A 23,876-nucleotide genomic window follows, 5' to 3' on the forward strand; every position below is an offset into this window, starting at 1 on the left:
GCGAATGTCTGGCTATTACAGTACCAACTCCCGTGTGCGTAGCTCTCAATCTCGTCCACAGCCTACTGCATGCGGTCTCGACGCCATTCATTCTGCATTATCATCTCATCAGAGGGATCATTTGAGGATTGCATTGCGGGAGAGGCCTTCATGCATTTCTGGGTCATTCACTTGTATCTGTACGGAGTACCTGGAGACAAGAATGACACGGCAGGTGTCAAGGACAAGAACGATGGGTCAACGTCCCTGGGCTAGAGACGGCGCACACCGCTCGCTGCCAATACTTGCTCATCTCTATCAAACTTGCGCAATTATGCTCATTCAGGCATGACTTCGGCCCACAGCCGCTACTGCGCCGCTTCAATGCAAGCCTTCCAGGGGTAAGTCTTGTCCTTCCGCGAAAACGAAACGGCGAGAAAGGCAGGTCAACGAGACCTATATCTCCTATGATTCGAGCCCAGCATGGTCCTCCAGGTAAAGTCCACCAGTCGCAGTGTCGTGACCCGTGGCTAGTGGCCAGAGGACCGTCTTGCTTTACCGGCCAATGGAAGGCGTTGCTTTGATGCGCCAACATAGTCCTGGTTGTTCATGGTACTGGTACGAAAAGGACCCGTCCTTCAAGCGGGCCATGTGTCGTCAGATAGCATTGCAAATATGCTCACGCATGCCATACATAGGTAGGACTTCTCAACCACTGGAGCAAGTATCTTGACACCTGCCGAATGTTTGGCCTATGCTACCTTGTCCCAGGATGGAACTACTGGTCAGGACAAGGACATAGGTAAGGAGTTGAACATTTAATAAATCTATGGTTTCCCGGCTTCAGTTCGGATTCCTTGCACTTTGTCATTGCGCCAGCTCAATGTGAGTGTGGTGATATCCTCCATCCCCCGTCCGGACGGAAGAGACTGCAAACAATCTTGCAAGCCTTCCTCATCTTGAACCTTTTCGGCGCCGTTGAACATACCGAGTCTGGCCACCATGGCGACGCTGTTGTCGCTCTTGTGGCTCATATCCTCGTTCCTCCCTTATCCAGCATCGGCAACGATCACGGTAAAGCACGGAGTAGTGGGTTATGGTATCAACATGTACAAACCTGTGTGCTGTTACGCATGCCATGATGCCCTGTCATCGCTGTATCTCAACTGCACCACATTCATGCCGATGGAAGTCGACGGTGCCAACAGTATGGCCATGGACATGAAGGTGAAGTCAAGATTCAAGCTCCGCAAACGCATGGACATGGGTGGGGGCGACGATATGGCCATGACGAGCGACGAATGCCGTGCTTCGGACACGGCATGGCTGCAGACCTTAGCCTACTGTGTGCACGATCGGTGCACTCAAGATGGGGTCTCCGAACGTCTGCAGAACCGGTGTTTTGGAGAGCAAGCGGCTGGAGGCCTGCCAGTGCCGAACTTGCATGACGCTCTTCCGTTGGAACAGCCATCTGTCGAAGTGGCAGACGACGCGGTCTGGCTGAACGTGACAAGTCTCGTCAACGACGACCTATGGGAGAGAACATATGATACTTTGTCGAAGTTTGAGTATTCGGAGGATATGCATACAAAATATTCGTAAGTCTGACACGTTCCCTGGTCTTTCCGACATGTGCAAGATGATGCTCCAACAATGAATCGACTACGATTTTGCCCTCCCTTCAAGCCACGTTGGAGCTTGAACACGTATATGCATCCAAAAGCATCTGTTATTTTCAGGCACATTGAGGGTTTGCTAATTCTTGACCCGACAGTCTGATCATCTGGCTTATTACCATGGCCGTGTGTCTAGTTGTCGGAATCTACACCTGGATCATCTCACACAGTGGTTCATTGTTACATCCACGAGGCCCCGCCACCTTGTCTTCTCGAGACCACCTCATTGCTACGGCCAAGAAGACGATAAAACAACGAGTCCTCCTGCCAGCATTGTTCGGGAATCGCCACCTAATGCCGCTCCCCTATAACGCAGGATACATGCCTAGCCGCGCCTTGTCGCTGTTCATCGCACTGTACGTCGTTCTCAACGTCATCTTTTGCTGTGTGGACTACCCTCTCGCTCTACCCAACACCTGGTGGACCGAGACTCGGCGACAGGTAGCTGCCTATGTCGGCAATCGGACGGGTGTACTCAGCTTTGCGAATCTAGCAATTGCCACTCTCTTCGCAGGCCGGAACAACATCTTGATCTGGATTACGGGATGGTCGCAAACCACCTTTCTAACTCTCCACCGCTGGGCCTCGCGTATTGCTACCGTCCAAGCCATCGTCCACTCTATCGTCTACACAGTCGTCTATTTCTGGGAAGATCCGAATGGAAGTGCGAGATCGTACTACGCCGAAGCCGCAAAGGCCTATTACTGGTGGGGCATTATCGCAACAGTGGCGCTCGGGATCATGCTTGGACTGGCGGTCCTGCCTGTCCGGCTAGGATGGTACGAGTTCTTTCTCATCACCCACATTGCCCTCGCCATCCTCGCCCTCGTGGGCTCGTGGTATCATGTTGACCTGCGGTACAACAAGCAATGGGGTTACGAGGTATGGCTGTACCTTTGTTTCGCGTTCTGGGGGTTCGATCGCCTTTTGAGGATCATACGAGTGGCCTTGTTCAATAATTGGCCATGGACATCGTCACAAGGTTTCGGATCTGGCTCGGTCAAATTGCACTCAACTCAACCGCCACGTATCCCGCGTGCAGTTCAAATTCATCGACTTCCAAACACAGACATCGTCCAGCTGACGCTGTTTCCTGGCCGACACTGGGAACTAGCGATACGGCCGGGGATGCATACGTTCTTGTATTTCCCTGCATCGGGCAAGTTTTGGGAGAGCCATCCATTCACGATTGCCGACTGGGGTTTCTTGAACGGCGCCGGTGGGAGCGTGGAAGAGCCACACCACAGTGAACGGGTCTCATCTGAGATCGATGTGGCTGAAAAGGATGTCCATCATGGCAAAACTACGCAGGCCATCACCACGGCTACTCCTGCCGACCATACCATCACCGACTGGAAGAGGGCGAGGGACTCTCTTGAAAAGCAGGACAAGTACGACACCGGCACATTCTATCTACGCTTCCTGCTGCGCGTGCGACAGGGGACTACAAAGTCCCTTCTTCATCTTGATGACCCGGTTCCACAGCACCGGTCCAGTCACACTTCCGGCCCTGTGATTCTAACCGAAGGTCCATATGCCGGACACATGCAGACCCTGTACCCGCTCATTACTGCTGACACTGTGCTTTGCATCGCGGGAGGCATTGGCGTGACTTTCGCGTTGGGATTTGTCAAGAACTATCTTGCGTCTCGAAAGAGCAGTGCAAAAACAGAGCTCATGCACAAAACGACACGATTCATTCTGGCATGGTCGGCAAGAGAGGCCGGGCTTATTGGCCATGTGGACAGCATCCTAGCTGAATACGCGGCAGATGCTGAAGACCGTGATTCAACTTCTGATACAGCCAAGCGAGTCGAATACAATGTATGGTACACTGGCGTGGAAACGCGGTCTTTGCCCTCCCAACAGCAACAGAAACAATACCAGGAGAACATTCCGTCTGGTTCTGAACGGGTTGATAACACGAACGAGAAAGACCAAGTCACCAAGTCGATAGATGATCCACGTTCGACATCTCCCGCTGGTTCGGGCAGTAATAGTCTCAAGGATGTTTCTACCATTCCACTGCCACGCACATTCGACAAGACATTAGTACGCGGCAGCCGTATGCCGGTTTCCGATGTCCTCAATTCCAGTCTAGATGTCGGTCACTGTACGGCCGTTTTGGTTTGTGCGCCGGGTGGAATGGCCGATGATGTGCGCAAAGCGGTTGTGAAGGCTACTGGCAAAGGATTCGATGTGGATCTTATCGAGGAGGCATTTGCTTGGTGAGATGAAGCGAAACGTATGCTAGCTACGATGAGGAATTGGGAGATATTTAGGTTTCAGAATCAGAATGTATCCTCGCAATGGCAGTAAGAAGCCGTGTAGGTGTCTAGGAAAGTATGTAATGATTGATTCTAGGGTCCTGCAAAGAAGCGACATGCCTCCATGATCTCTGGATCTCCGTTGGCGAAATCCCATCCCACGATGCGACTGTCCTGCGAACACGAGACGATCCGTCTTGCGTCGAATTGTAGCTTGAACACACGAGACCCCGAGCTATGCTGCTGCTGATGGTGGCCTTGGCCTTGGGCGGCGTGCGTGGGTTGCTGCTGCTGGTGTCCGGGTGTCGCATGCGGAGGATGATGTTGAGGAAGGGCGTTTTGGTGAGGTTGATTAGGGAGATTATGAGAATTGGCCTGGTGATTTAGGGCATTTGCGGGAAAAGTGGCGGTGGTCTGGTGGTGTGGCTCTTGGTGATGATGCTGGCTTGAACCCTGAGCAAGAGGATGGTTGTGACTTGACGGTCGACCTTGTCCTGCTTGGGCTAAGGCTTGCTGGACTGCTTGATTGACAGCAGCCTGGGTGTGAGCCATCGCAGCTTGACTGAGAGCCTGTGGTGAGCTGCCACTGATGGTCAGACTCGAATTGAAACTTTGCGTGGTTGTTGCGCGGCTGGAGTTACTCTGTTCAGGCAAGGGGGCATTTAAAACTCGACTAATGCCCATGACATTTGAGATGCCAGCCCCCAAACTGGCTATTGAAGTTCCAACGGTTTGTTGCACAATCTGCGAGGCCGACATGACAGCTGGATGAGCGGCTCCCGCAGGGCCTTGATTGGAGGATGAAGAAGCAGCTTGCTGCCCATGCGTCACATTAGCGGCCGACTGATTTCGGACATGTTGTGAGACGGATGCAACAGCATTCGCCGCCGTTGCCGCTGCAGGTTGACTTCCTCGCCGTCTGCTCTCTGCAGGAGCTTCTCGAGTGGCAGGATTCTGACGCAGAACTTGCCCAATAACCCAGTCGCCGCCAGAATTCTTTCGCCAAATGATGATAGACTCATCATAAGAACCTGACACGATTCGCCCCCATTTGCTGCCACCTCCGCCTGGGGGAAGTTTCGCGCCTAGGGCAAGCCGTGAAGTTCCATGGGCGCCTCTCCGAAGCTCGCGACTGTAATTCCTGCCTTCAACAATCAAGCCATTGGAGAGGTCCTCAAGGTACTTTCTCTCCGCCCTTCTGGCTCTGACGTTGTACTCACCGTCGGCTCCGGGAAGATCACCGAATCCCGCCTGAACGGTCCGGACAAGATTTGTATGTCCTTTTAACTCGGCAACCTCCGCACCGGTATACGGATCATAAATTCTCACAGTGTTGTCACTGCTGCCACTGACGATCCGCTTGCTATCAAATTGTACACAGGCGATGCCTTTCTGGTGTCCTTGTAGTGTTCTCAGGAGTTTGCCGTTTCGAGAGCTCCAAATTTTGATCAGTCTGTCCCCAGAGGCAGAAACTATAAGATCGCCATTGATCTGAATAGCGTTGACGGCGGCACCATGGCCCACCAATGTCAGTAGAAGCATATACGGCTTCAGAGCTCGAATGGCGCCATCGGCGACGCGTGCTTCCAACAAAGAGGGTTCCATATTGCTGGTGTTGACGATGTAAGATGGGACCCTAGCTGTGCTATCCCGGCTGATCTTCGGATAATCTGGGTCGGTTGCAACCAAGGCATGACGATTCCATATCTTGATCCGGCGGTCTTTGGAGCAAGTCACCAGGTAGCGTTTGTCGAATCTCAGATTCAACACCGACTCGTCGTGCGCGGATGAGATCTCATGAATTTTTTTCCCAGTGGAGAACTGCCAGACAATTACGCTGGCGTCGCTGCTTCCAGAAATGATGATATCCTCGTTTTCCGTGGGATCAAATTGTAAGCATAGTACAGACTGCGAGTGACCCACCAGTGGCCTCCCTCGTAGGCGCCGCGTCTCCAGATCCCAGATGCGTAGTGTTTTATCGCGGCTGCCGCTCACAAGCCACTTTCCGTAGAATTGAATCGTATATACGCATTCCGTGTGAGCTTCATTTGGATGAGAAGGATGGGGAAGTTGGAACGGGATATACCGACCCTTCAACCAATTCTGCTCAAGTTTCTGGCGCTGCTTGTATAAGTGCATCCAGTTAAGACGGTCCGCGCCGTGAGGGTCTTGTACGGTCAATTTTGACCTGAAAGGAGGTTCGTGCGAGTATGGCTGCTGTTCTCTGCGCTTGTCTCGGTCTTCGGCTCTGATGGGAGAGCTGTAATACATTTCATCTCCCGAGTCTTGACTATGGCGTTTGTTCGGGCGCTGGAACGGGCTCTGGGAACTAGAACCCGGTGCGTCCTGCATCTCCTGGTCATCGGAGTCGGACCGCATGTCTGTATCTGCCTCGACGACACCGTGCTGTTCCCGCCAATGAGAAACATCCGCTGAGATTCTGCGACCTTTTGCATCGAGCCAGTCTGATGTGGCGCGCTTCTTCAACTGGGGTTGCCCGGAGAATTGCCCTCGTGCCTTCCTTGAGTTGGGGCGGAGAGCAGCCGAATGACTAGTTTCAAACTGCTTAATTTCAGCTGCGTTGAGACCCCAACCTTGGCTTCTGTATAGGTCTTGCCACAGCATGGGGTCCATGATGCGTGCACGCCATGTGTGCGATGCCAGCGAGGCTGTCAGCAAGGTTTGAGCGTCCAGGTAAGAGAAGATCTCGCAGGTGATCTCAGGCGGCAGTTTCTCCAGCGGATCCATATGCAGAAGCGGTGTCAGGCGCTCTACCACTGCGGCAATCTGTGAGGTTCGAAGTGTCCGCAAGACTTCGTATGCAATTTCAGCCCGCGCAGCTTCGTTCTGGGCCATGACCCAATCGGAGAACTGGGCAGCGGTGGCGGCGAACATATTTCGTCCATTCTCATCTTGGCTGGCAGTTTCTTCTGAGAAGCCCTCGTCCAGCCGGAAGGGCGTGTGAGAGGAGGAGGACGAGCGAGGGTAGGGCGGTCGGATGGAATCAAGGTGATGTTGATTCAAGGAACCCATGAGGCACGTTGGGCAGGCTGCAAGGCTTCGGAGGTATCCTGTGAAGGTAGGTGTGTCCAACGTCGCGTGGGACTTTCGAGAGTGAGGGAGCCCGGGAGGTCTCAAGGCGGTCGGCAACTCGAGGGCAGATCAATATCTATATTACAGGTATGTACAGTCTCGTCAACTCCTGTGTCGTGATCGTGCGCAGGCCGAACATCTGAGCGTGGAGCGGTAGAGAGTAGCGCTGCCGGGGGGAGTCGATCCACCAAGATATGTACCAGTTATTATAGTAGCCGGCTGCGATCTGGGGATCCTCGCTAATTTTGTGCCACAATCACACTGGCTGATCGAAGGATGGATGCCTGGGCACTGCCAGTGCATGGCATGTTGTTTGGAATCAAGGTCCAGGTTGCAAGGCCAGGCATATTGTTGGTAGACGCATTCCCGCCATTCGTGGATGGCGTTTGGGTTTACGTAGGGAGGTACTGAATGCCGGCGTAAGGGGGTGGGCACTGCATTGCTGTTTGTTATTATTATTGATTTGAATACGTGATGATGGTGGTGATGATGTTGATGTGGCTTGGGGATGATGACCGTTCAGCAATAATTGGGTATTTTGTTAGCGACCGGCTACCCACCTTCGCGAATTTCGATTAGTTCCACCCCCGACAGGTGGACAGCTTGACAGGGTCTCGTTTCTGTTGTGCTACGTGCTACTAGTACTGCGGCTGTTGTTGACAACCTTGGATCCGACCTTATGTGCCTGCCAAAAAATTCTCCTTCCAACCCGTCGGTTGTATTGATGCATTGCTGGTACAGTAGATGTTTGACTGTCGTGATATGCTAATAAGCGCCTTGCCAACGAGCAGTGCCGCCCGTCGCCCCGTCTTTACTTCAGGTCAAGCACTTGAGGTCTAGGAATCAACCACCCTCCACGAAAAGTCCCTCCCAAAGGGCGGTGACATATGCATACTACGGTGCAACCTGCTGGCGCCATCGGTTGGCATAGTAGTGCAAGTAGCCGGCATCACAGCCGCCAGATTGTCGTCACTCGCATGCGAACGGGTTCATACATCGAAGGGGCAGTAATCAGGAGGCTTGCTGCACCTCAGCCACTCCCAGTTTCCTGGAGCCAAAATTACTACTTTAACTGCTCAACCTCTACGTGCAATGGACAGCAGGGCCACTGCCGCGTTGATGGAAGGGCACAACTGCCTTTATTGGACACAAAGTACCGAAGTCCATGCCAGACCCAGGAATGAAGGCCTTAACCAAGAGCGTGCATACTTCTCTGCACCAATATTTTGCAAGTCTGTAGGACATATTATCATGATTCGTCATGCTTCGTTACTACTCCAGCCCAAGGACCATCTGCTCCATCATCGATCCTTTTTAGGTTCTTCGTCCTCGGTCGTAGGCGTGATCTGTCCAGCTGAGGCCATATCCCAGCTGCTCTCGGTCCCTGTTTCGACACCTTCGCTTTCCCGTTTACGACCCCTTTCACGCATTGCACCTCGGATTCGCTTGCTGACTTCATCGAGGCTTCCGTTGTCGCTCAAAGTGCTGAATGGCTTCAGAACAGACGTGAGGCCGCCGCCACCGGAGCTGCTCCTGCTCCGGCTCCGGCTGCGGCCACTTGGTGTCGCCGGTCTCGAAGAAAAGAATCCAAACCCGCCGATGTTACCAAAAGACTCGTTTGACGGTAGAAAGCTGAAAGGACTCGAGGCTGACGAAGCTCCTACGTCCTGGAAGCCGCCAGACGTTGGTGTTGCCGGGTCAGCCGAGTCAGGGAGTCTTGGTTCTTCCGGCATCTGTTTATAACTAGACTGGTAAGCACCTTCCTTAAAGGGATCGGCCACGATCCTCTTTGCATCAAAGTCAGGGAAGACTTCGGGACCAAGGGTATTGATGACATCGGTCACCTTGGCCGACAATCTCTCCCGCTTCTGGCGCAGCTGCACAATCCGGCTCGATGAGCGGGGATTCAAAGCGACAAACAGCGGTGGGAGGGATTTGACGATGTCCATTCCAATCTCTCCAATACGCAAAGCTGCAAAAGTGACGCAGATACATAGGATAAAAAAGAGAATCGAGAACAGCCACATTGGAACAAAGTCTGGCACATAGGTTCGAGCGACCATCCACCAGGGCACTCGGTAGGTATAGTAACCGCCGCGTCGATTGTATGCCAACCACAGCGACACAACAACCGTATAGTAAATGTAAAGCGCAGGAGCGAACGCCATGGCGACCAGAAGCTTCCAAGTTGCGATGACATCTCGACCTTTGATTTTCACTGTTGAGGCGGCGAGCGCTTCTCTGGACTTCTTGACCGAAATGACTTTGGTGGTAACAAAGACAGGCCAGAACATGGCTAGGCCCGGCAGGGTCCCGATACCCATGAACAGAAGCTCGCCTAGGCGGTAAATTAACGTCCCGAAAACATACCATCGCGGCCGTTTCGCGGGATTTCCCCATTCCACTTGGTGATCCCTAATCCCAAGGGCTCGGAGCTCACGGTTGTAGTCGAGGACGTCCTTTTTCAACTCCACTACTCGAGGATCGTCCTTGTATTTTGTGTAGCCTTGGACAAGGCGCCGGTTGAGCTCGACAACAAGAGGCAACGGTAGTTTCTTCCCGGTGGGGTTGTACAATCTCCTGGCGGCCTGAACCAGCATCAGAGTGTCATAGTCAGGGCACGCTTGCGTCACGGAGATGAGGCCCTGATACACTGTTTCGAGTAGTGAGCCAACGGCATTTCTGCGGTCCCCGGCCTTGTATGCTTCGACTTGGTCCGGATGAAGCTCAATAGGGTGGCCAAACTCAATCACTGCCCTTGAACGGAATTTGTGTGGGTGAAAGTAGTTCATACCGACGGGGATGATCTTAACACCGCACCCAGGATACTTGGCCTCGGCCCCAAGTGCCATGATGGCCACTCCGGCTTTCAGCGGGAGTAAGTCTGGTCTGTCATGACTTCCACCTTCTGGGAAAATACCAATACAGCCGCCTGCCTCGAGCTCCTCAAAAACTGCATTGTAGACTTTTGAGTTGTCAACGTAGGGAGCCACTTTGAATGTGGTCCCCAGGTTTTCTGGTTGTATCTCCTCCGAGCCTTCTCCTGACGTGATCGCTTGGGTAGCGGCACCGTTGGCGTTAAGGGCCTCCAAAGCTTCAGGCGTCTTAAAAGGCTTCTTGAGGCGGATCTCGGTAGGGGAGATGATTTCTGCGATTTCCGTGCTGGGAGCCTGGCCACGAACCTTGGGCAGGACGATCAAGCCGCCCACTTCGAAATCTCCATTCGTGAAGTCCGTGCCAATACCACGGACCAAAGTGGGATCGTGGTCGGGGTCCGGAAGATAAATCCTGCCCTGCGCTGGCTTGACCTTGTCCAGAGCCCTGGCGACGGGAATGGCGCCAATGGCCGCAGAAAGAGTCCCAATAAACTTGCGTTTTGTGGACTTTTCCGCTATGAGGTAGGAGATTCTTCGGTTGGCCTCCGTCTTGACGATCCTCATCAAAATCAATGAATCCACGAACTAGAGTCTTGTTAGCCTAGACACCGGAAGCCGCTTTGATCCGCATACCTGATTTGCATGGGGCGCTGCAACAAGGATAATGGGGCCTTTCTTTGGAATTTTCCAAGCTCCGCGAGGATGTACTTCCCGGAAGAAGAGGTCAATTAAGACGGACATGGTCCAGAGGACCAAATCATATAGCCATGGTATCTGACGTTTGTTGCCTCTCTTCTTGCCCTGCCCGGGAAGCTTGGAAACGAGCGGCTTCTTCTCACTGTCTCCCTGCGCCATCTTGACTCATGAATAGGTGAGCAGAGAGGTCTGGAGTCTGGTTGGTGCCTGCCGGACTACAGGTCGAGAAGGTCAGGCATGTAGTGTGAACGATTTCGAGCGCAGGCTTTTATGGGGATAGTGAGAGACAGAATATGCGGTAGATGGGACGTAAGATCTCGGATCGAGGGAATGAGGAAGAGAAGAACTATAGAAGAGTATCGACTGGCCGGGAAAATGTTGTTATTATTGTTATGTTGTAGGCTGCTAGTGGCAGCTGGACGTCAGAGAGCTTGAAGTTGAGAATGCGGGTGAAAGCTGGCGTGGGGTGGCTTGAAGCCGGCTTGTTGATGCGTCGTTCAGCTAGAGCTGTGCTGTAATACCGGCTATGAAGTCAGAGGGAACTTTTGCACGGAGTGCAGTGTGGAGTAGGTACGACTTGAACGCTGTACAACATTCACTGTACGGAGGAACGGAGCGATAGGCATGACCTTGAACTTGCAGTGACAACTGGAACTGTTACTCGTGTGGCTTTCAAGGTACTTTATGTTATCAAATCATGCCCTCCCCTGCCACTCTGCTGTGTTCATGCAGGAAAAAACACAGTGTCCTTCAAATCTCTTCTGGACAGGTGGCATTGCTGAGATGTCCACTCTCCAACTTTCATTCTCGTGTATCACTGCATTTCTGTACTGACAGCAGCTGGTCAAGCTGGCTGCTAGGCAGCCATCTGCGTCGAGATCCTGTTGTGTACTAGTAGTATGACTCTCATCAAAAGCAGAAACCAAACCAGCAGTCTCGCGCTCCTACAGAATGCTCAAGCTCCGATTTCCGAACTTCCTGCATCAGCGGAACAGGACTGACTCCAGGGTGATTATACTTTCGCGTCCTTTGGCGTCGTCACGTATAGGCATAGGCTCCGGCTGGTTGGCTAGTCGACCAGTGAAGCCTTCGCTCAGCAAAAAGCCCATGACTCTGGCGGAGCTCAAGGCCGCCATGGTATTTTGACTCAAGGCTCCCACCTCTTGTTGAAAGGTATACCAGAAGGCAGTCTGGAGATCATCGTAGTCTCTGAAACGCACCCAGCCATACTTTCTATGCAGCTTCCCCGTGATGGCTTCGAGATGGTGCAGGTTCAAGCCGAACGGACAAATCCTGGTATCGGCCCAGTCGACGACACCCGATAGATTGCACGTCAGTTCGTCAACAATGATATTCCCCTGTCGAAAGTCCTGGTGCGGAAGCACCATCGGTAAAGAGAATACCGCGTCTATGGAGTCAATACAATGCCGAACGATGTCGTGAAAGCGCTCTGGCAAGGCCGAGAGAAGCATGTGCAGCTCTCTGAGGTACTTCTGACGCAGCTGATCTCGGTAAGCTGCCTCAGTCGGCTGTGGCTGTTTCCATGTAAGTGCGAAGAACCTTGTTGGCATTAGTATCACCTTGAGTATCTACGTTGGAACAGAAGCCGACTAACCGTGCCACATCTGTGATGAGGGTCCTTCGCCATGCTACAGCCTGCGGTGAATGCCACGGCATGCCGTTTAACAATAAAAAGTGCAGGTATGTTATACCAGTCACTCGGGTCATGAAATAGACGAAGAGTGGTTCTTTCCCGTCTTCTTCCGTCCCAATGACCCCTTTGAAGGTGACGTCTGGCGCTAGCGAGCCATAGAGTTCCTTTGCCAGTCGAGCGGTTTCCATGCGAAGTTGTAACGACTTCAGCCGAAACTGGACGACATATTCAAACTGGCGTCCTGCGTAGACGGTATAACTGCAGACGCCCTGGATCTCGACTGGGTACAGATCTCCTCCCGACAGCTCTCTTGCTACAGCGTCGCAATCCGAGCGAGTGGCCGTTGTCTGTTGGAAGAACTTGATGAGGTCTGCTTCCAGTAAGCATGGGTTTGCATAGCTACCCACGAGAGGCTGGGCTGCCGGGGGAGGAGCTGCCATTTTGTTAGATAGAAGAAGAGATGCTGGTCGAGCGCGTCAAGACAAAACCGCAATGTTGCTGAAGGCCACTTCCTGTTCCACCGACCTTGCGGAAGTGCATGCTGCTCCCGTGATTGAGGTATATAAAGGATAGAAACCGGGCAAGGTGTGTACCCTGTCCCAGTGGAAGTCCATCCGCCAATTGTCGGTGGACACTGAGTAGAGAGTCGCCAACAAGCTGCTTCAAGCCTCCCTTCTGCCCCAGTCGACTAGGAAGGACTGCGACCACCTACCTCTGTTGAATCGATAGGCCATGAAGCCGCCCAGCTGACTGGAAACGCCATCTGGTTGGCAGAAAAAGAAACCAAATACAGGTCGATGATTGGCCGTCAAGCAACGGGACGTGGATGCAGCAACTTGAACGGCAGGGAAGATCGTGCATCTGGCCTGCAGTGGTACAAGGCAACTGCAAAGGTTTGACGTTACACCACACCATCTGCCCTACTAGTAGAGGGGATGGTCGGCTCCTGCTGCGGACTACAAGAATCCTCAAGGCACAAATCTTTGGGCCTGTACCTAGGTAGAGATGCAATCCTCTCCGATGACCGACAATCTGATGACAGAAGAGCATTGTAACGCTAAAAGCCCATGGAAGTGAGATAGCCGAAGGACATCCTGCGACTCAGCTCAACTCAGGGAGCCTGCCGTTTCTTGCCATGATACTTTGTACACAATCTGTTCAGACATACTTCCGGACTTGCCAGCAAAGCAGGGCTTAGGCTTGGTGACAAAAGGATTGGCGGTTTATCACCCCCATACCATTCTATAAACCGCCAATCTTTTTGTCACCAAGCCCTAAGGCCCCAGTTCCGGGCAGTCTAGACGCTGTGGACACCGGCTCGACCACGGCTGCCAAGTAAAAAGACAAGGCATGAGCTGAAATGCAAGCCCCATGCAGGCTAGCATGCAACTTCCATGAATCCCGGGGTTGCAGAGCGGCAGAGCTGAGATTTGAATTGGACTGCATACCTGACGGAGCAGGCAGGGACACCATCAGGGGGTTTTGACCGCCTGACCACGATACTCATGCAGTTAGGAGGTTGCTTCACGTTGAAATGTGATGGTGCCTGCAAGCCACCATGTTCCATCATTATTGGCGAACCAGCGAATGTAATCTCGGACCATGGCCTTTCGTTGCAATGTATCAGGAATTACGAGGGATTATTTGGGAAACCCAACGCCTTGAAGCTCCTCCACAGGCAGTGGCACTGCATTGCATTGCATCGCCCTGCAGGGCACTCCAAGTTCCAGACCTCAGCTTGGCATGCATCCGAGTCGCGCCACGAGAAAACAATTCTTCCGACTTCAAGTTTGGCACGCGTCATAAGTGGAATCTACCTACAGTGTAAATCTACATACAGACAACTTTGGACTTTTGGTAAACTTGTGCCCGTTAACGGTTACTGGCCCATTCGAACCAGCAAAATGTGCCGGTGACAGTAGCGCTCCGTGAGTTTGTATGCGCAGTCCGTTCCGTCCTCTGCAAAAGAAAATCCCCCGCGGCCACTGATGCCTCCTCACCACCAGTACGTGTTGGTGACGGGCGCCAATAGGTAAGATACGATAGTTACCATTCCAGACCACCTCAGCCTTGACATTGTACCTGTATGTCCTAGATCCGGTATTTTATCGCTGACACGACACTTCTCGCTCGAAGCGGTCTTGGTCTAGGTGTTTGCTGCCGCTTGATTGACGAGTACCTCACGCGCTCCTGTGCATCCTCCACGTCGAGTACCACTTCCCGTACCAGTACGAATGACACGTCCGGGTCCGCCCTGACGATCATTTTCACGACTCGTAGCGCCCGAAAGGGCTCTGAGACGCTCTCCAAACTCGAAAGCCATCTTGCAAAGCATGGCAGCAACAACAACAGAAACACAACAGCGGTCAAGAGTGCGTCTGACCGGCGGGTATATTTTCGGCCCGAGAATGTCGAGTTGACGAGCCTGCTCTCGGTGCGCGCACTGAGCCGCAAACTGTTGGCGTCGGACATCCCGCATCTGGATGCGATTGTCTTGAACGCCGGCATAGGAGGATGGGCAGGCCTGAATTGGCCTGTGGCCATATGGACGATCCTAACCGGCATACGCCAGGCGACGACATGGCCGACATACAAGTTGGGTCTTGTCGGCCTCGTGACGAAACCCCAACTCGCACGCGCGACGACGTCTGCAGAAGATGAGCCTGTTCTGGGGGAGGTGTTTTGCGCCAATGTCTTTGGACACTACCTGCTCGTCCACTGGCTTATGCCTTTGCTTCGCGCGTGTGGACCGAACTCGCCAGGAAAGGTCATCTGGTCGTCCTCCATCGAGTGTGGCCGACGTCACTACAACCCGCAAGACCATCAAGGCCTAATGTCGGAGACGGCATATGAGCACACGAAGCGATTGACGGACTTGCTCGCCTTGACAGCCAACGGGCAGCCTGCCACTACCAAGGCGGTAAAGGACTTCATCACGCCTTCGCCGTCACTTGCTGCCTCCTCTCCCGTTCCACAGCCGTCGCGGCCTGAACTGTCGGAGCCCGTTTTCCTGCTGTCGCATCCGGGCATCTGCACCACAACCATTATCAGCTTGAACTGGATCATCCAGTACTTCTATCAACTCGGCATCTTTCTGGCCCGGCTGTGTGGCTCGCCCTGGGCCAACGTGTCGAGCTACCTGGGCGCTGCGGCCGCCACGTGGTTGGCACTTTCCCTGCCTGCCGACATTGAGGCGAAAGCGCACGAGGCCACCGGCCATGTGGATGCCGGTCCGTGTAAATGGGGCTCCGCATGTGATCGGCTCGGCAGGTCGTCGGTCCGCGTCAGTGACGTCGAGGGCTGGGGTCTTGATGGAACCGGTAGACCGTTCAGAGATACGTGGTGGGCAGGCCATGTGGGACGGAAAACGGGCGCAATGGACGCGACTCCAGAAGATGTTGAGGATTTCATTGCACAAGCCACGCATGCCTGGAAGGAGATGGAGCTTCTGCGAAGAGACTGGGAGACTAGGATAGAATCCTTTGAGGCGACTCAAAACACGAAACAGCAGGGCAATGGACATGCTTGATCGAAATAGATAATTCGCTCACAGTCCAAAGTCCCGCCCTTGAGGCAGCTTGAACTTCTAAAATACAATGCAATGTGACAACCACCTCTTCTGTTCATCAACCATTGAATCCGCACGTTATCCATATGTCGATAACCAACTGCGGCTCATTTGCATCGAAAGAGTGTCTCAGCCCGCCAGAAGGCTACCCTGACATTGCCAAAGGAATGGCAAAAGGCCGAACCTCAGAGATACGAGTGTTAAGATCCGCCTGTGGTCATCCTTCCAAGGTACCGGTAAATGGGGACAAGCACCTCTCAATCATCTCTGCTTCTTCCATACTCGTCCTTCGTAACGGTCTGTTCCAAAACTTCATCATCAGGGTGATCGCCTGCTTCACTTTCATTTTCATCATCCTCCTCAGTTGTCCAGCCCTTGGACATAGTCACGGCCTTGTTCCACTTGTTGTACATCTTATCACTGGCTCTCTGGGAGATCTTGGGCTTGAAAACGAATCGCTCTTCCTTGTTGATTTCTTTCAGTTCGTCAAATGACTTCCACACTCCCACCGCAAAGCCGGCCGCAATAGCTGCGCCCAACGCGGTCGTCTCCCGCATGCGCGGTCGATCAACGGGAATTTGGGCTACATCGGATTGAATCTGAGCAAGACGAGACGATTAGTTGGATGGTCCAAGCTGGCGCAAAACGAAAAGACGGGAAATGCAACACTCACCTGCATACACAAATCACTATTACTCATGCCGCCGTCAACTGCAAGCTCGGCCAGCTTGACGCCGGCATCCTTCTCCATGGCGTCGAGAATTGCTTTCGTTTGGAAACACGTGGCTTCCAATGTCGCACGTGCAATGTGTCCCCGTTCTGTGTAAGCCGTAAGGCCCCAGATCGTTCCTTGGACATCGTCGAACCAGTAGGGGGCGAACAGGCCGCTGAAGCCTGTCACGAAAACGCAGCCTCCATTGTCTGGCACCGTTCGTGCCAGTTCTGATACCTTGTGCGCGTCGCGGAAAAATCCCAGATTGTTCATGAGGAATTTGATTGAAGATCCAGCCACAGCGATCGAGCCTTCGAGCGCATAAACCGGTTTGATGCCCTGGGATGAGAAATCGTATGCGACAGTTGCCAGCAGCCCGTGCTTACTGATCACAGGTTTCTCGCCAACGTTGTACAGTAGGAAACAGCCGGTACCGTAAGTGTTCTTTGCCCGGCCAGGGGTGAAGCCACACTGACCGACCAAGGCGGCCGACTGGTCGCCGAGGCACCCAGTGATCCTGGTGCCTTTCAGTTTCGTGCTGTCAAGCTTGCCATAGGCCTCTGGGTCGGAAGATGGGACGATCTTGGGAAGGTGAAGTTTAGGGGTTTTAACATCCAGTCCGAAGAAGGAAATCAGCTTGTCGTCATACTCAAGCTTATGGATGTTCATCCACATCGTTCGCGAGGCGTTCGTCGGGTCTGTTACGTGGACGTTGGCTTTGGTACCACCATTCAGCTTATAGACCAGCCAAGTGTCCACTGTGCCGAAACCAAGGAAACCTTCCTCATAGACCTTCTTCACATTCTCGGCATGCTTGAGTAACCAGAGGAGTTTAGTGGATGAAGGGTACGTCGATAAGGGGAGACCGCAGAGGTTCTGAAGTTCATCGGCCCCTTCGCGGTGTTGCAACTCATGGACGATTCTGTGCGTACGAGTATCCGTCCACACGATGCAGTTGTGAAGTGGCTCGCCAGTTCTGATATCCCACACGCAGGTTGTCTCTCGTTGATTGGTGATCCCAACGGCTTTGATGTCTGAGAGTGAGTATCCTTTAGACTCGAACTCTTCGCAGGCTTTATCTATGCATTCTTTGACGGTGTCAACAAGCCCATTGGGGTCGTGTTCATGCCACCTGGGAGGCTTTAGTACGTTGCCGTGAGGCGAAACGGAGCAAGAGTGCTGCTCACCCTGAATAGGGGTGTATTTGCTTGAACTCTATCTGATGCGATGCTACTGGGGTTCCAGATTGATCGAAAATCAAGAATCTCGAGCTGGTCGTGCCATTGTCGATTGCACCTACGAAGGTCTTGTTCCCGGTTCCGGCCTGTGAAACGGTTAGAGGAGAAGGTCTCGTAGAGAGACAGGATACATACCATCTTGGACCAGGTATTGAGAGAAGGATACTCAACTGCTTGTGTGGGATAATAGCAAGGGCATGGAACGAGGAGCCTCAGAAAGTGCGGGCAGAACAGGGCAGGGAGAAGCGGCGGCACGAGATATTATATAACAGGGTCGCAGGCAACGTGGGCATGGGAAGTTAGTGGCTCCCGCGAGCTGGAGCTAGAGCTGGCCCTCGCGCCTGGCACTGCGGGAGGCATGGGAGGAATTTCTGGGTCGGTGATTTTAGCAGCATTGGGTTCATCTGTGTCCTCCTTCGTGGGAATGGCAGAGTCTGGGACAGAGCAGTTAGCAGTACCACAGTAGTTAGCACGAGATGTGGGTGCGGGGACAGCAGGGAATCGCCAGTGATCGCGAAGCAGGCGTGAAGCTATGATGCAACTCGTCATTCGCACAGAGGAAAAAGTGACGTTCCCACTCTGCCGAAACCGCAGTGGGCAAGATTGCCGAATCCCACACGCTTTTCGGGCTTGCAATCACCGAGCAATCTGCGAAAGACATAACCTGCCGCTGCATCCGGCAGGCGGAGAGTTATGTACGGTGCAGACCGAAGGAGCCTACTAGTTGGAAAAGCCCTTAGTACAAGAACAAGAACTATGTCCCGTGGAGACCCCGTTCGGCCTTCCAAGGGTCTGGTTGTAAGGCTTCACAAGTACCTACCTAGTTGGTCAGGAGGTCAAGAGGCATATAGACGATTCGGGCCGCACGTCTAGTCTTACAGTTCTAGACCCGGAGATATCTCGCGTTCATCGAGGAGTTCTGTTCCAAGCACAAGCAGGAAGATGTCAATATCTTGATTTTCTGCCTTTGTATGTACAATGACTGACGCTGCAAGCGTCCGGCAAACCTTTGCCCCGGACTACCCCGAACTGACGCATTGTGAGGCTACTCTATTCTTCGTCCTCATCCTCTTCCTCCGGCTCAGACGCCTCGGGCTCAGGGCCAAGCTCCTCAAGCTGTTGTTGACGGAGAGCCCTCATGCGGTCGGCCGGACCAGGGGGTCGAGTGACCAAGTCGGCGATTTGACCACGGCCAATCAAGGATGCAACAATGCTGGCCCCGACAATGAAAGTGAGGACAAATCGGTAGGTTCCGTACCACGAAGGAGCCCAGCCACGAGCCGCCGCTCTGGCGTCGTTGTAGTACAGGAACGTGAAGGCAAGGAATTGAGCAATCAAGCCGACCTCTGCGGAGAGCAGGAGAGTCGGCCATGCGACAGCCGTGGCAACGATACCCATGGAGTATCTGGGGTATCCCTTGTATCCACCGAAACCGGCCCATTCAAGGCCCCAGTGAATGGCACCGAGGAAAGAGATGATCTTCAGAGTGCCAGTCAGCAAAATAATGCGAGAAACAAGTATATAACAAGAGAGACCCACCGATGCACCGTAGCCGAGCTGAATTGGTTCCAAAATGTGCAACAGCTGCTCGGCAGTCTGGCCAGACAAGAAAAAGCCAGTACCGTGGGTAGCGGCATATTGGATGTCGAATGAAAGATAGACTGTGGTAAGAGAGGTAGCCAGGTAAGGGATAACACCTGCCAGACCGACATACAGCGCTTCGCGAGGAACATCGCGCAAGCTGAAGGTGTCCTTGATAGTCTCCTGTTTTACTGTCAGCAACCGACTCAAACACACAAAGTGTGGTAGTTGTGACGCACAAAATCACTCCGGATGCCTGCCATCATGTCCACATCCTGCTCATGCTCCTCAGCTTGCGCCTCGCCGGCAATCGCCCGAACACTCGATGATGAAGACACAAGCTCAGGAATCGGCTGCAGAGTCTTGTTGCGGATCGCCTCTTCGGCCTTCTTAATGTCGAATAGAGCAGCTTTCTGCCCGGCAGTGGATTCGTAGCGGACCATCGATTTTTGGACAGGCCGCGCAATTGTGACAGCCAAAAGCTGCGACGGTCTAACGGACTTTGCGGAGGTTCTCAAAGAGGCCTTAAGGACGTGGTTGTACAGGCTGGCTCGCGGAGTAGGAGCTTGCAAACTGGGAAAGGATCGCGGCAGCGAACGGGCTGCGGTGGTTCGGAACATTGTTGCTGACATGGTCGCGGTTGAGGCTCTAGAGACGCGGAATACTCTCTGGCCAACGACAGCCAGCTGAATTACAGCTGCAGAGCCGATATAGGGGAGTGGAGAGGTTTGTAGGTCGTTGTTCGTAGAGGTCGAGTTGAAGATTGAGGTCGAAGCCAAAGCTCCAGTTTAGGATTGGGATCACGATGACAAGCGCAATCGTATTTACTCAGTAATGACCAACGTCAATGGCAGATTTCTCTCTGATACAGGCGTCATTTCATGAGCATTACTCGAGCTCTCGTGATACATCAAATTGATAGGAAATCATTGGGCGAAGGTGCCAAGAGCTTATTTCATTTTGGCAAAGTATTGCGCTCTCTTACCGTCAGCTTCCAATGAGAGCCTGAGATACGTCAGACAAAGGCTACGATTCACTAAAGCAGCGCTTTATTGTGACCTTCTTAGCATGGGTCTGATTTCACTCGCCAAGCCGCGCAGTTGACTGAAGCTCTGGCGCTGTCGTGGTACCACCTTCTCGACTCTCTATGAAGACGAGTTGAAGCTCTTTGATAACTCTCTCCACTCAAACCGACTCAGAATGTCCTTTCAGCGTGTTGGTCTGCGTTTTGCGCAGCAGCTGCGTTCTCCAGCCTTCCGATCGACCTTCCAGCGACGATTTGCGAGCGCTCCGGCACCACCTGGTCAAGGATCTAGCAAGTTGGTCGGAACAGCGGACAATGCATTCAACAGAGAACGAGCTGCTGTGAAGGCGCACGCTGCTGCTACCAGTGGTAAGTTCAACTCTTCAGAAACCTGGATGGCTCACAGAGAGGCTGACGTGCAATAGATCTCTGGCGCAAACTCTCGATCTAGTATGACCTCCTCCAATCAAGAAGGGAAATCTGCAAGGCTACATTCTAACAATCGCAGCGTTGTCATCCCCTGTCTCATCCTGGGCTCAATCAACGCTTGGAACCTGTGGAACGAGCATTGGGAACACTGGAAGCACCTGCCTCCGCTGGAGGAGCGGGTCGAGTACCCATACCAGAACCTCCGAACAAAGAACTTCTTCTGGGGAGATGGTGACAAGGTTGGTTCGGTTGTGGGAGGTGCACGCATACATCGCTAACGACCGCAACAGACTCTGTTCTGGAACGACAAGGTCAACTACCACAAGAGGGACAAGCAAACTTGACCATGTATTTTGGGAGGAATTTCGAATGCCTCGGTAGTGGTGGAGCTGTCAAAGTATCTACCAGCTGTACATACAAAGTGAATAAGGGGAAGAACAAGCGCTGCCATGCATCGGCCCTTAGGTCAGATTTCATGTCCTCGTCCTTACGCATGGCCGACTGAGAAGGCTGTGCCACGACTTTCGGCTATCAAGTTTCAAACTTTCTCAGACTCATACTTCCTCTGAAGCTCGAGGTATTGAGCTGCAACGTCATTTGCCAAAACCGGGTCCCCTTTCCAGTGCAGCAGAATGGCCTTCTTCTCTAACATCTCCAGCTGCCCCTTTAAGTCCTCTATGCGACTGAAGTGCAGGTGGGCGTGGTCGATGTTCTCCATTGTTTTGCTGATGAACTCTTTCCGTTTGTTTGGTCTGTCCTCTTCCAAGCCTGCCATTCCCATGTATGCATCTGCGAGAACGGAGAATGACCGAGCTGTAAGGTCACAGTCTTCATTCTGCAAGACCTGTGGCATGATTGACTCAAGTATCTCACTAGCCGCAGCAAACTCTCTCAATTCGTTCAAAATCCTGCCGAGAAGTCCGATCGACTCCCACAGCAACGGCAGGATGCGGCCGCGATACGCGATCTGTGCTGCTTTCATCACGAGAGAGATTCCTTTGAGTGGGTGTCCGCATTCAGCCAGGACTCTGGCTTTCAGATTCAACAGCCGTGTTTGAACTGCGATATCACTGATCTCGTGGTGTTTACCCTTGGTCAATGCCTCGATATTCTGAAGAGCTCCGCTGAAGTTTCCACGCCGTATCAGAAGCTCGACCTCCAGCAATGATAGGGAGAATCTGATCTCGACATCGGGCGGAGCCTGGCCGCGTAGACGGACGAGCAGATGTTCTGCAGCATTGAGATCGTCTCTGTGCAAAAACCTTCGACTTTTCAACAACCCGTGGTAGAAGTTGAGGTAGTTCTGAAACTTGGGCACCCGGCGGACGTGTATCGGGATGCCGTCAAGAACTTCGTCCGCCTCACGATATCGGCCTCGCTGGACCAACAAACCGGCCATCCTGCAGTTGCATTTGAGAATATCTTCCACCGGCGCCTCCTTGATGTGGCATTGCAGGAAGGCCTGTCCACACAACCAAGTCAGATGGGCGATACCGACCCTGCTGTATGCTGCGCCCTTCATTAGCAGTGTGGACCCGGTAATGCTATGCGTCGACCGGATGGTATTCAAGTGCGATGCCTTTGCAATATTCTCGAATACGACTGCAAGGTTGTCCCCATACTGCAGCCCGAGTTTGGCTTCGCTCAATAGGGTGGTGCTCAGAAGACTCCACATTTCGGCATCCTTTGCCCTGGATTTCAGGAATGCCAGGCCTTCCACCTCGTTCCCAAGGATTCCCTTTCCCTCTTGCGTACTCAGTTTATTTGGAAACGACCTTCCAAAATGATAGAGCCAACTCATACAATAATTCAGGCAGGTCACATCTCTATTCTCGCGAGCTGTTGCGATAGCTTCTTGCATGGCTGGGAGCGCTTCATCGTAACAATCGAAGTCGGCTTGGAGAATTGCAAGGTTAAGAAGCGCATACTGATAGAAAGCTCGTTCCCTGCTCTGCATCGCGTAATCGAAATATCGGCGCAAATTGTCGAAGGCCGAGTAATAATCTCGTGCTCGCCATGAGTCGAGAAACCTCAAGTAGTATCCTAGTTTTGGAATGATATTGCTTGATTTTGCCACTTGTTGGAGCTTCGCTTTCATGCTGTCCGGGAGCCGCCCTCCGATCCTTTGAAGCTCGGAGACTTGGAATTCCATGAGCTTCTCGAGATCATACGTGCTGAAAGCGCCCTGATGGTTGGATTTTTCTTCAGCCAATCCACCGTACACTAATTGGGCAAGTTGATGTGAAGGGCCAATGCGGAGACTGTCCAGACTGACATCAAGCGCACTTCCCTCATGGACAATGTTCTTCTTCTCGTAAGATTGCCAGGTAGGCAGTCTGTACAAGATGAAACTCTGCCAGAGAGCAATGCTGTCCTGGAACTGAAGTCTCATATATTCAAGATAGCATCGGCGGATGAAAGCACCCAAAGGCGAAGTCCTGAGGATGGGACCATGGACCAGATCTTCTGAAATCTCAGAGTCGTCATCGGCTTCCCGCTCTCGGAGGATCTGTTCTCTCGTCTTGGCCAGGAGACATGGAAGGTTGGTGATGAACGCCTCGAAGGCATGGAAACAGTCAATCATCCAGAGTCTTTTTAACAAGAGGTCGTATAAAGACCGCCCAGGCCGCGAAGACGGGAGAGTAGAAAGTGCCCATTCGAAAGCTGATATCGGCAAGGCATGGTCAGATCCGGCGTTCGTGTCCGTTGTACAGGACTCTCTGTTAATGGGAATGACATGTCCCATGAGGAAGGTCAGTATGGAAGTCGTCTGAGCCGTCGGGACCACATCCTCCGCATATAGTAGAGCCACAACAAGGAGCACAACCTTTCCGGGGGTTAGAAAACGGTTCATATTGTCTTTGTGGACATTTGTAAAGGCCGCGAAATTGTGAGACCCCAAGATCACAGCTTAAAGCGCATTGTACATTGGCTTCCGTATGCGCGCGCCAGGGGTGAGAGAGCTCGTTGCTTGTCGACCTAATTAGAGGGCATTTCAGTATGTCCGGACTATAAACTTGAACGGTGTTGCAAACAACGCGTTGGGTGAAAACTGCCGTATGATTGGCCAGCTGGTATGTGTT

The 23,876-nt window shown here is 52.8% G+C and overlaps 10 protein-coding genes across 10 annotated transcripts; 4 read left to right on the forward strand and 6 right to left on the reverse strand.

The window, feature by feature from the left end:
• Positions 1-981: 981 nt before the first annotated feature.
• On the forward strand, positions 982-1,581 carry HMPREF1120_08806 (uncharacterized protein; the record flags this gene model as incomplete). Its single annotated transcript, XM_009163075.1, has 1 exon — positions 982-1,581. The coding sequence occupies one exon, from the start codon at positions 982-984 to the stop codon at positions 1,579-1,581; it is 600 nt and encodes a 199-aa protein (XP_009161323.1).
• Positions 1,582-1,775: 194 nt separating this feature from the next.
• On the forward strand, positions 1,776-3,887 carry HMPREF1120_08807 (ferric-chelate reductase (Fre2); the record flags this gene model as incomplete). The annotated part of the gene is made up of 1 exon (XM_009163076.1): positions 1,776-3,887. One exon carries the CDS (start codon positions 1,776-1,778, stop codon positions 3,885-3,887), a length of 2,112 nt encoding a protein of 703 aa, XP_009161324.1.
• Positions 2,014-7,521, reverse strand: HMPREF1120_08808 (F-box and WD-40 domain-containing protein 1/11). Its single transcript, XM_009163077.1, has one exon. The coding sequence runs from the start codon at positions 6,953-6,955 to the stop codon at positions 4,016-4,018; it is 2,940 nt and encodes a 979-aa protein (XP_009161325.1). The 5' UTR covers positions 6,956-7,521; the 3' UTR covers positions 2,014-4,015.
• A 795-nt stretch (positions 7,522-8,316) lies between these two features.
• HMPREF1120_08809 (glycerol-3-phosphate acyltransferase Sct1) lies at positions 8,317-10,746 on the reverse strand (the record flags this gene model as incomplete). Its single annotated transcript, XM_009163078.1, has 2 exons — positions 8,317-10,476; positions 10,525-10,746. The coding sequence occupies 2 exons, from the start codon at positions 10,744-10,746 to the stop codon at positions 8,317-8,319; spliced, it is 2,382 nt and encodes a 793-aa protein (XP_009161326.1).
• Positions 10,747-11,570: 824 nt separating this feature from the next.
• HMPREF1120_08810 (uncharacterized protein) lies at positions 11,571-12,681 on the reverse strand (the record flags this gene model as incomplete). The annotated part of the gene is made up of 2 exons (XM_009163079.1): positions 11,571-12,147; positions 12,203-12,681. The coding sequence occupies 2 exons, from the start codon at positions 12,679-12,681 to the stop codon at positions 11,571-11,573; spliced, it is 1,056 nt and encodes a 351-aa protein (XP_009161327.1).
• A 1,548-nt stretch (positions 12,682-14,229) lies between these two features.
• On the forward strand, positions 14,230-15,770 carry HMPREF1120_08811 (3-keto steroid reductase; the record flags this gene model as incomplete). The annotated part of the gene is made up of 2 exons (XM_009163080.1): positions 14,230-14,273; positions 14,378-15,770. The coding sequence occupies 2 exons, from the start codon at positions 14,230-14,232 to the stop codon at positions 15,768-15,770; spliced, it is 1,437 nt and encodes a 478-aa protein (XP_009161328.1).
• HMPREF1120_08812 (glycerol kinase) lies at positions 15,476-18,281 on the reverse strand. The gene is made up of 4 exons (XM_009163081.1): positions 17,895-18,281; positions 17,709-17,845; positions 16,483-17,653; positions 15,476-16,408 (listed from the first exon to the last, which is right to left on the reverse strand). Exons 1-4 carry the CDS (start codon positions 17,895-17,897, stop codon positions 16,067-16,069), a joined length of 1,653 nt encoding a protein of 550 aa, XP_009161329.1. The 5' UTR covers positions 17,898-18,281; the 3' UTR covers positions 15,476-16,066.
• Positions 18,282-18,694: 413 nt separating this feature from the next.
• HMPREF1120_08813 (uncharacterized protein) lies at positions 18,695-20,245 on the reverse strand. The gene is made up of 3 exons (XM_009163082.1): positions 19,580-20,245; positions 19,299-19,523; positions 18,695-19,238 (listed from the first exon to the last, which is right to left on the reverse strand). Exons 1-3 carry the CDS (start codon positions 19,970-19,972, stop codon positions 18,810-18,812), a joined length of 1,047 nt encoding a protein of 348 aa, XP_009161330.1. The 5' UTR covers positions 19,973-20,245; the 3' UTR covers positions 18,695-18,809.
• A 295-nt stretch (positions 20,246-20,540) lies between these two features.
• Positions 20,541-21,137, forward strand: HMPREF1120_08814 (cytochrome c oxidase subunit VIa; the record flags this gene model as incomplete). Its single annotated transcript, XM_009163083.1, has 4 exons — positions 20,541-20,733; positions 20,790-20,814; positions 20,873-21,032; positions 21,084-21,137. 4 exons carry the CDS (start codon positions 20,541-20,543, stop codon positions 21,135-21,137), a joined length of 432 nt encoding a protein of 143 aa, XP_009161331.1.
• Positions 21,138-21,331: 194 nt separating this feature from the next.
• HMPREF1120_08815 (anaphase-promoting complex component APC5) lies at positions 21,332-23,654 on the reverse strand (the record flags this gene model as incomplete). The annotated part of the gene is made up of 1 exon (XM_009163084.1): positions 21,332-23,654. Exon 1 carries the CDS (start codon positions 23,645-23,647, stop codon positions 21,332-21,334), a length of 2,316 nt encoding a protein of 771 aa, XP_009161332.1. The 5' UTR covers positions 23,648-23,654.
• Between the last annotated feature and the right edge of the window lie 222 nt (positions 23,655-23,876).

This window comes from Exophiala dermatitidis, assembly GCF_000230625.1.
Source record: "Exophiala dermatitidis NIH/UT8656 unplaced genomic scaffold supercont1.8, whole genome shotgun sequence".
Lineage (NCBI taxonomy): Eukaryota > Fungi > Ascomycota > Eurotiomycetes > Chaetothyriales > Herpotrichiellaceae > Exophiala > Exophiala dermatitidis.

What these genes read in the sequence shown, in the direction of transcription:
- HMPREF1120_08808 (XM_009163077.1), bottom strand. Translation starts at nt 6,955, where the DNA reads ATGGGTTCCTTGAATCAACATCACCTTGATTCCATCCGACCGCCCTAC.
- HMPREF1120_08812 (XM_009163081.1), bottom strand. An exon ending in CAAATACACCCCTATTCAGG is followed by an intron (nt 17,654 to 17,708) that starts GTGAGCAGCACT and finishes AAAGCCTCCCAG; the next exon opens with GTGGCATGAACACGACCCCA. An exon ending in ATAGTGATTTGTGTATGCAG is followed by an intron (nt 16,409 to 16,482) that starts GTGAGTGTTGCA and finishes CGTCTTGCTCAG; the next exon opens with ATTCAATCCGATGTAGCCCA.
- HMPREF1120_08813 (XM_009163082.1), bottom strand. Translation starts at nt 19,972, where the DNA reads ATGTCAGCAACAATGTTCCGAACCACCGCAGCCCGTTCGCTGCCGCGA. An exon ending in CAGGCATCCGGAGTGATTTT is followed by an intron (nt 19,524 to 19,579) that starts GTGCGTCACAAC and finishes ACAGTAAAACAG; the next exon opens with GAGACTATCAAGGACACCTT. An exon ending in AGCTCGGCTACGGTGCATCG is followed by an intron (nt 19,239 to 19,298) that starts GTGGGTCTCTCT and finishes GGCACTCTGAAG; the next exon opens with ATCATCTCTTTCCTCGGTGC.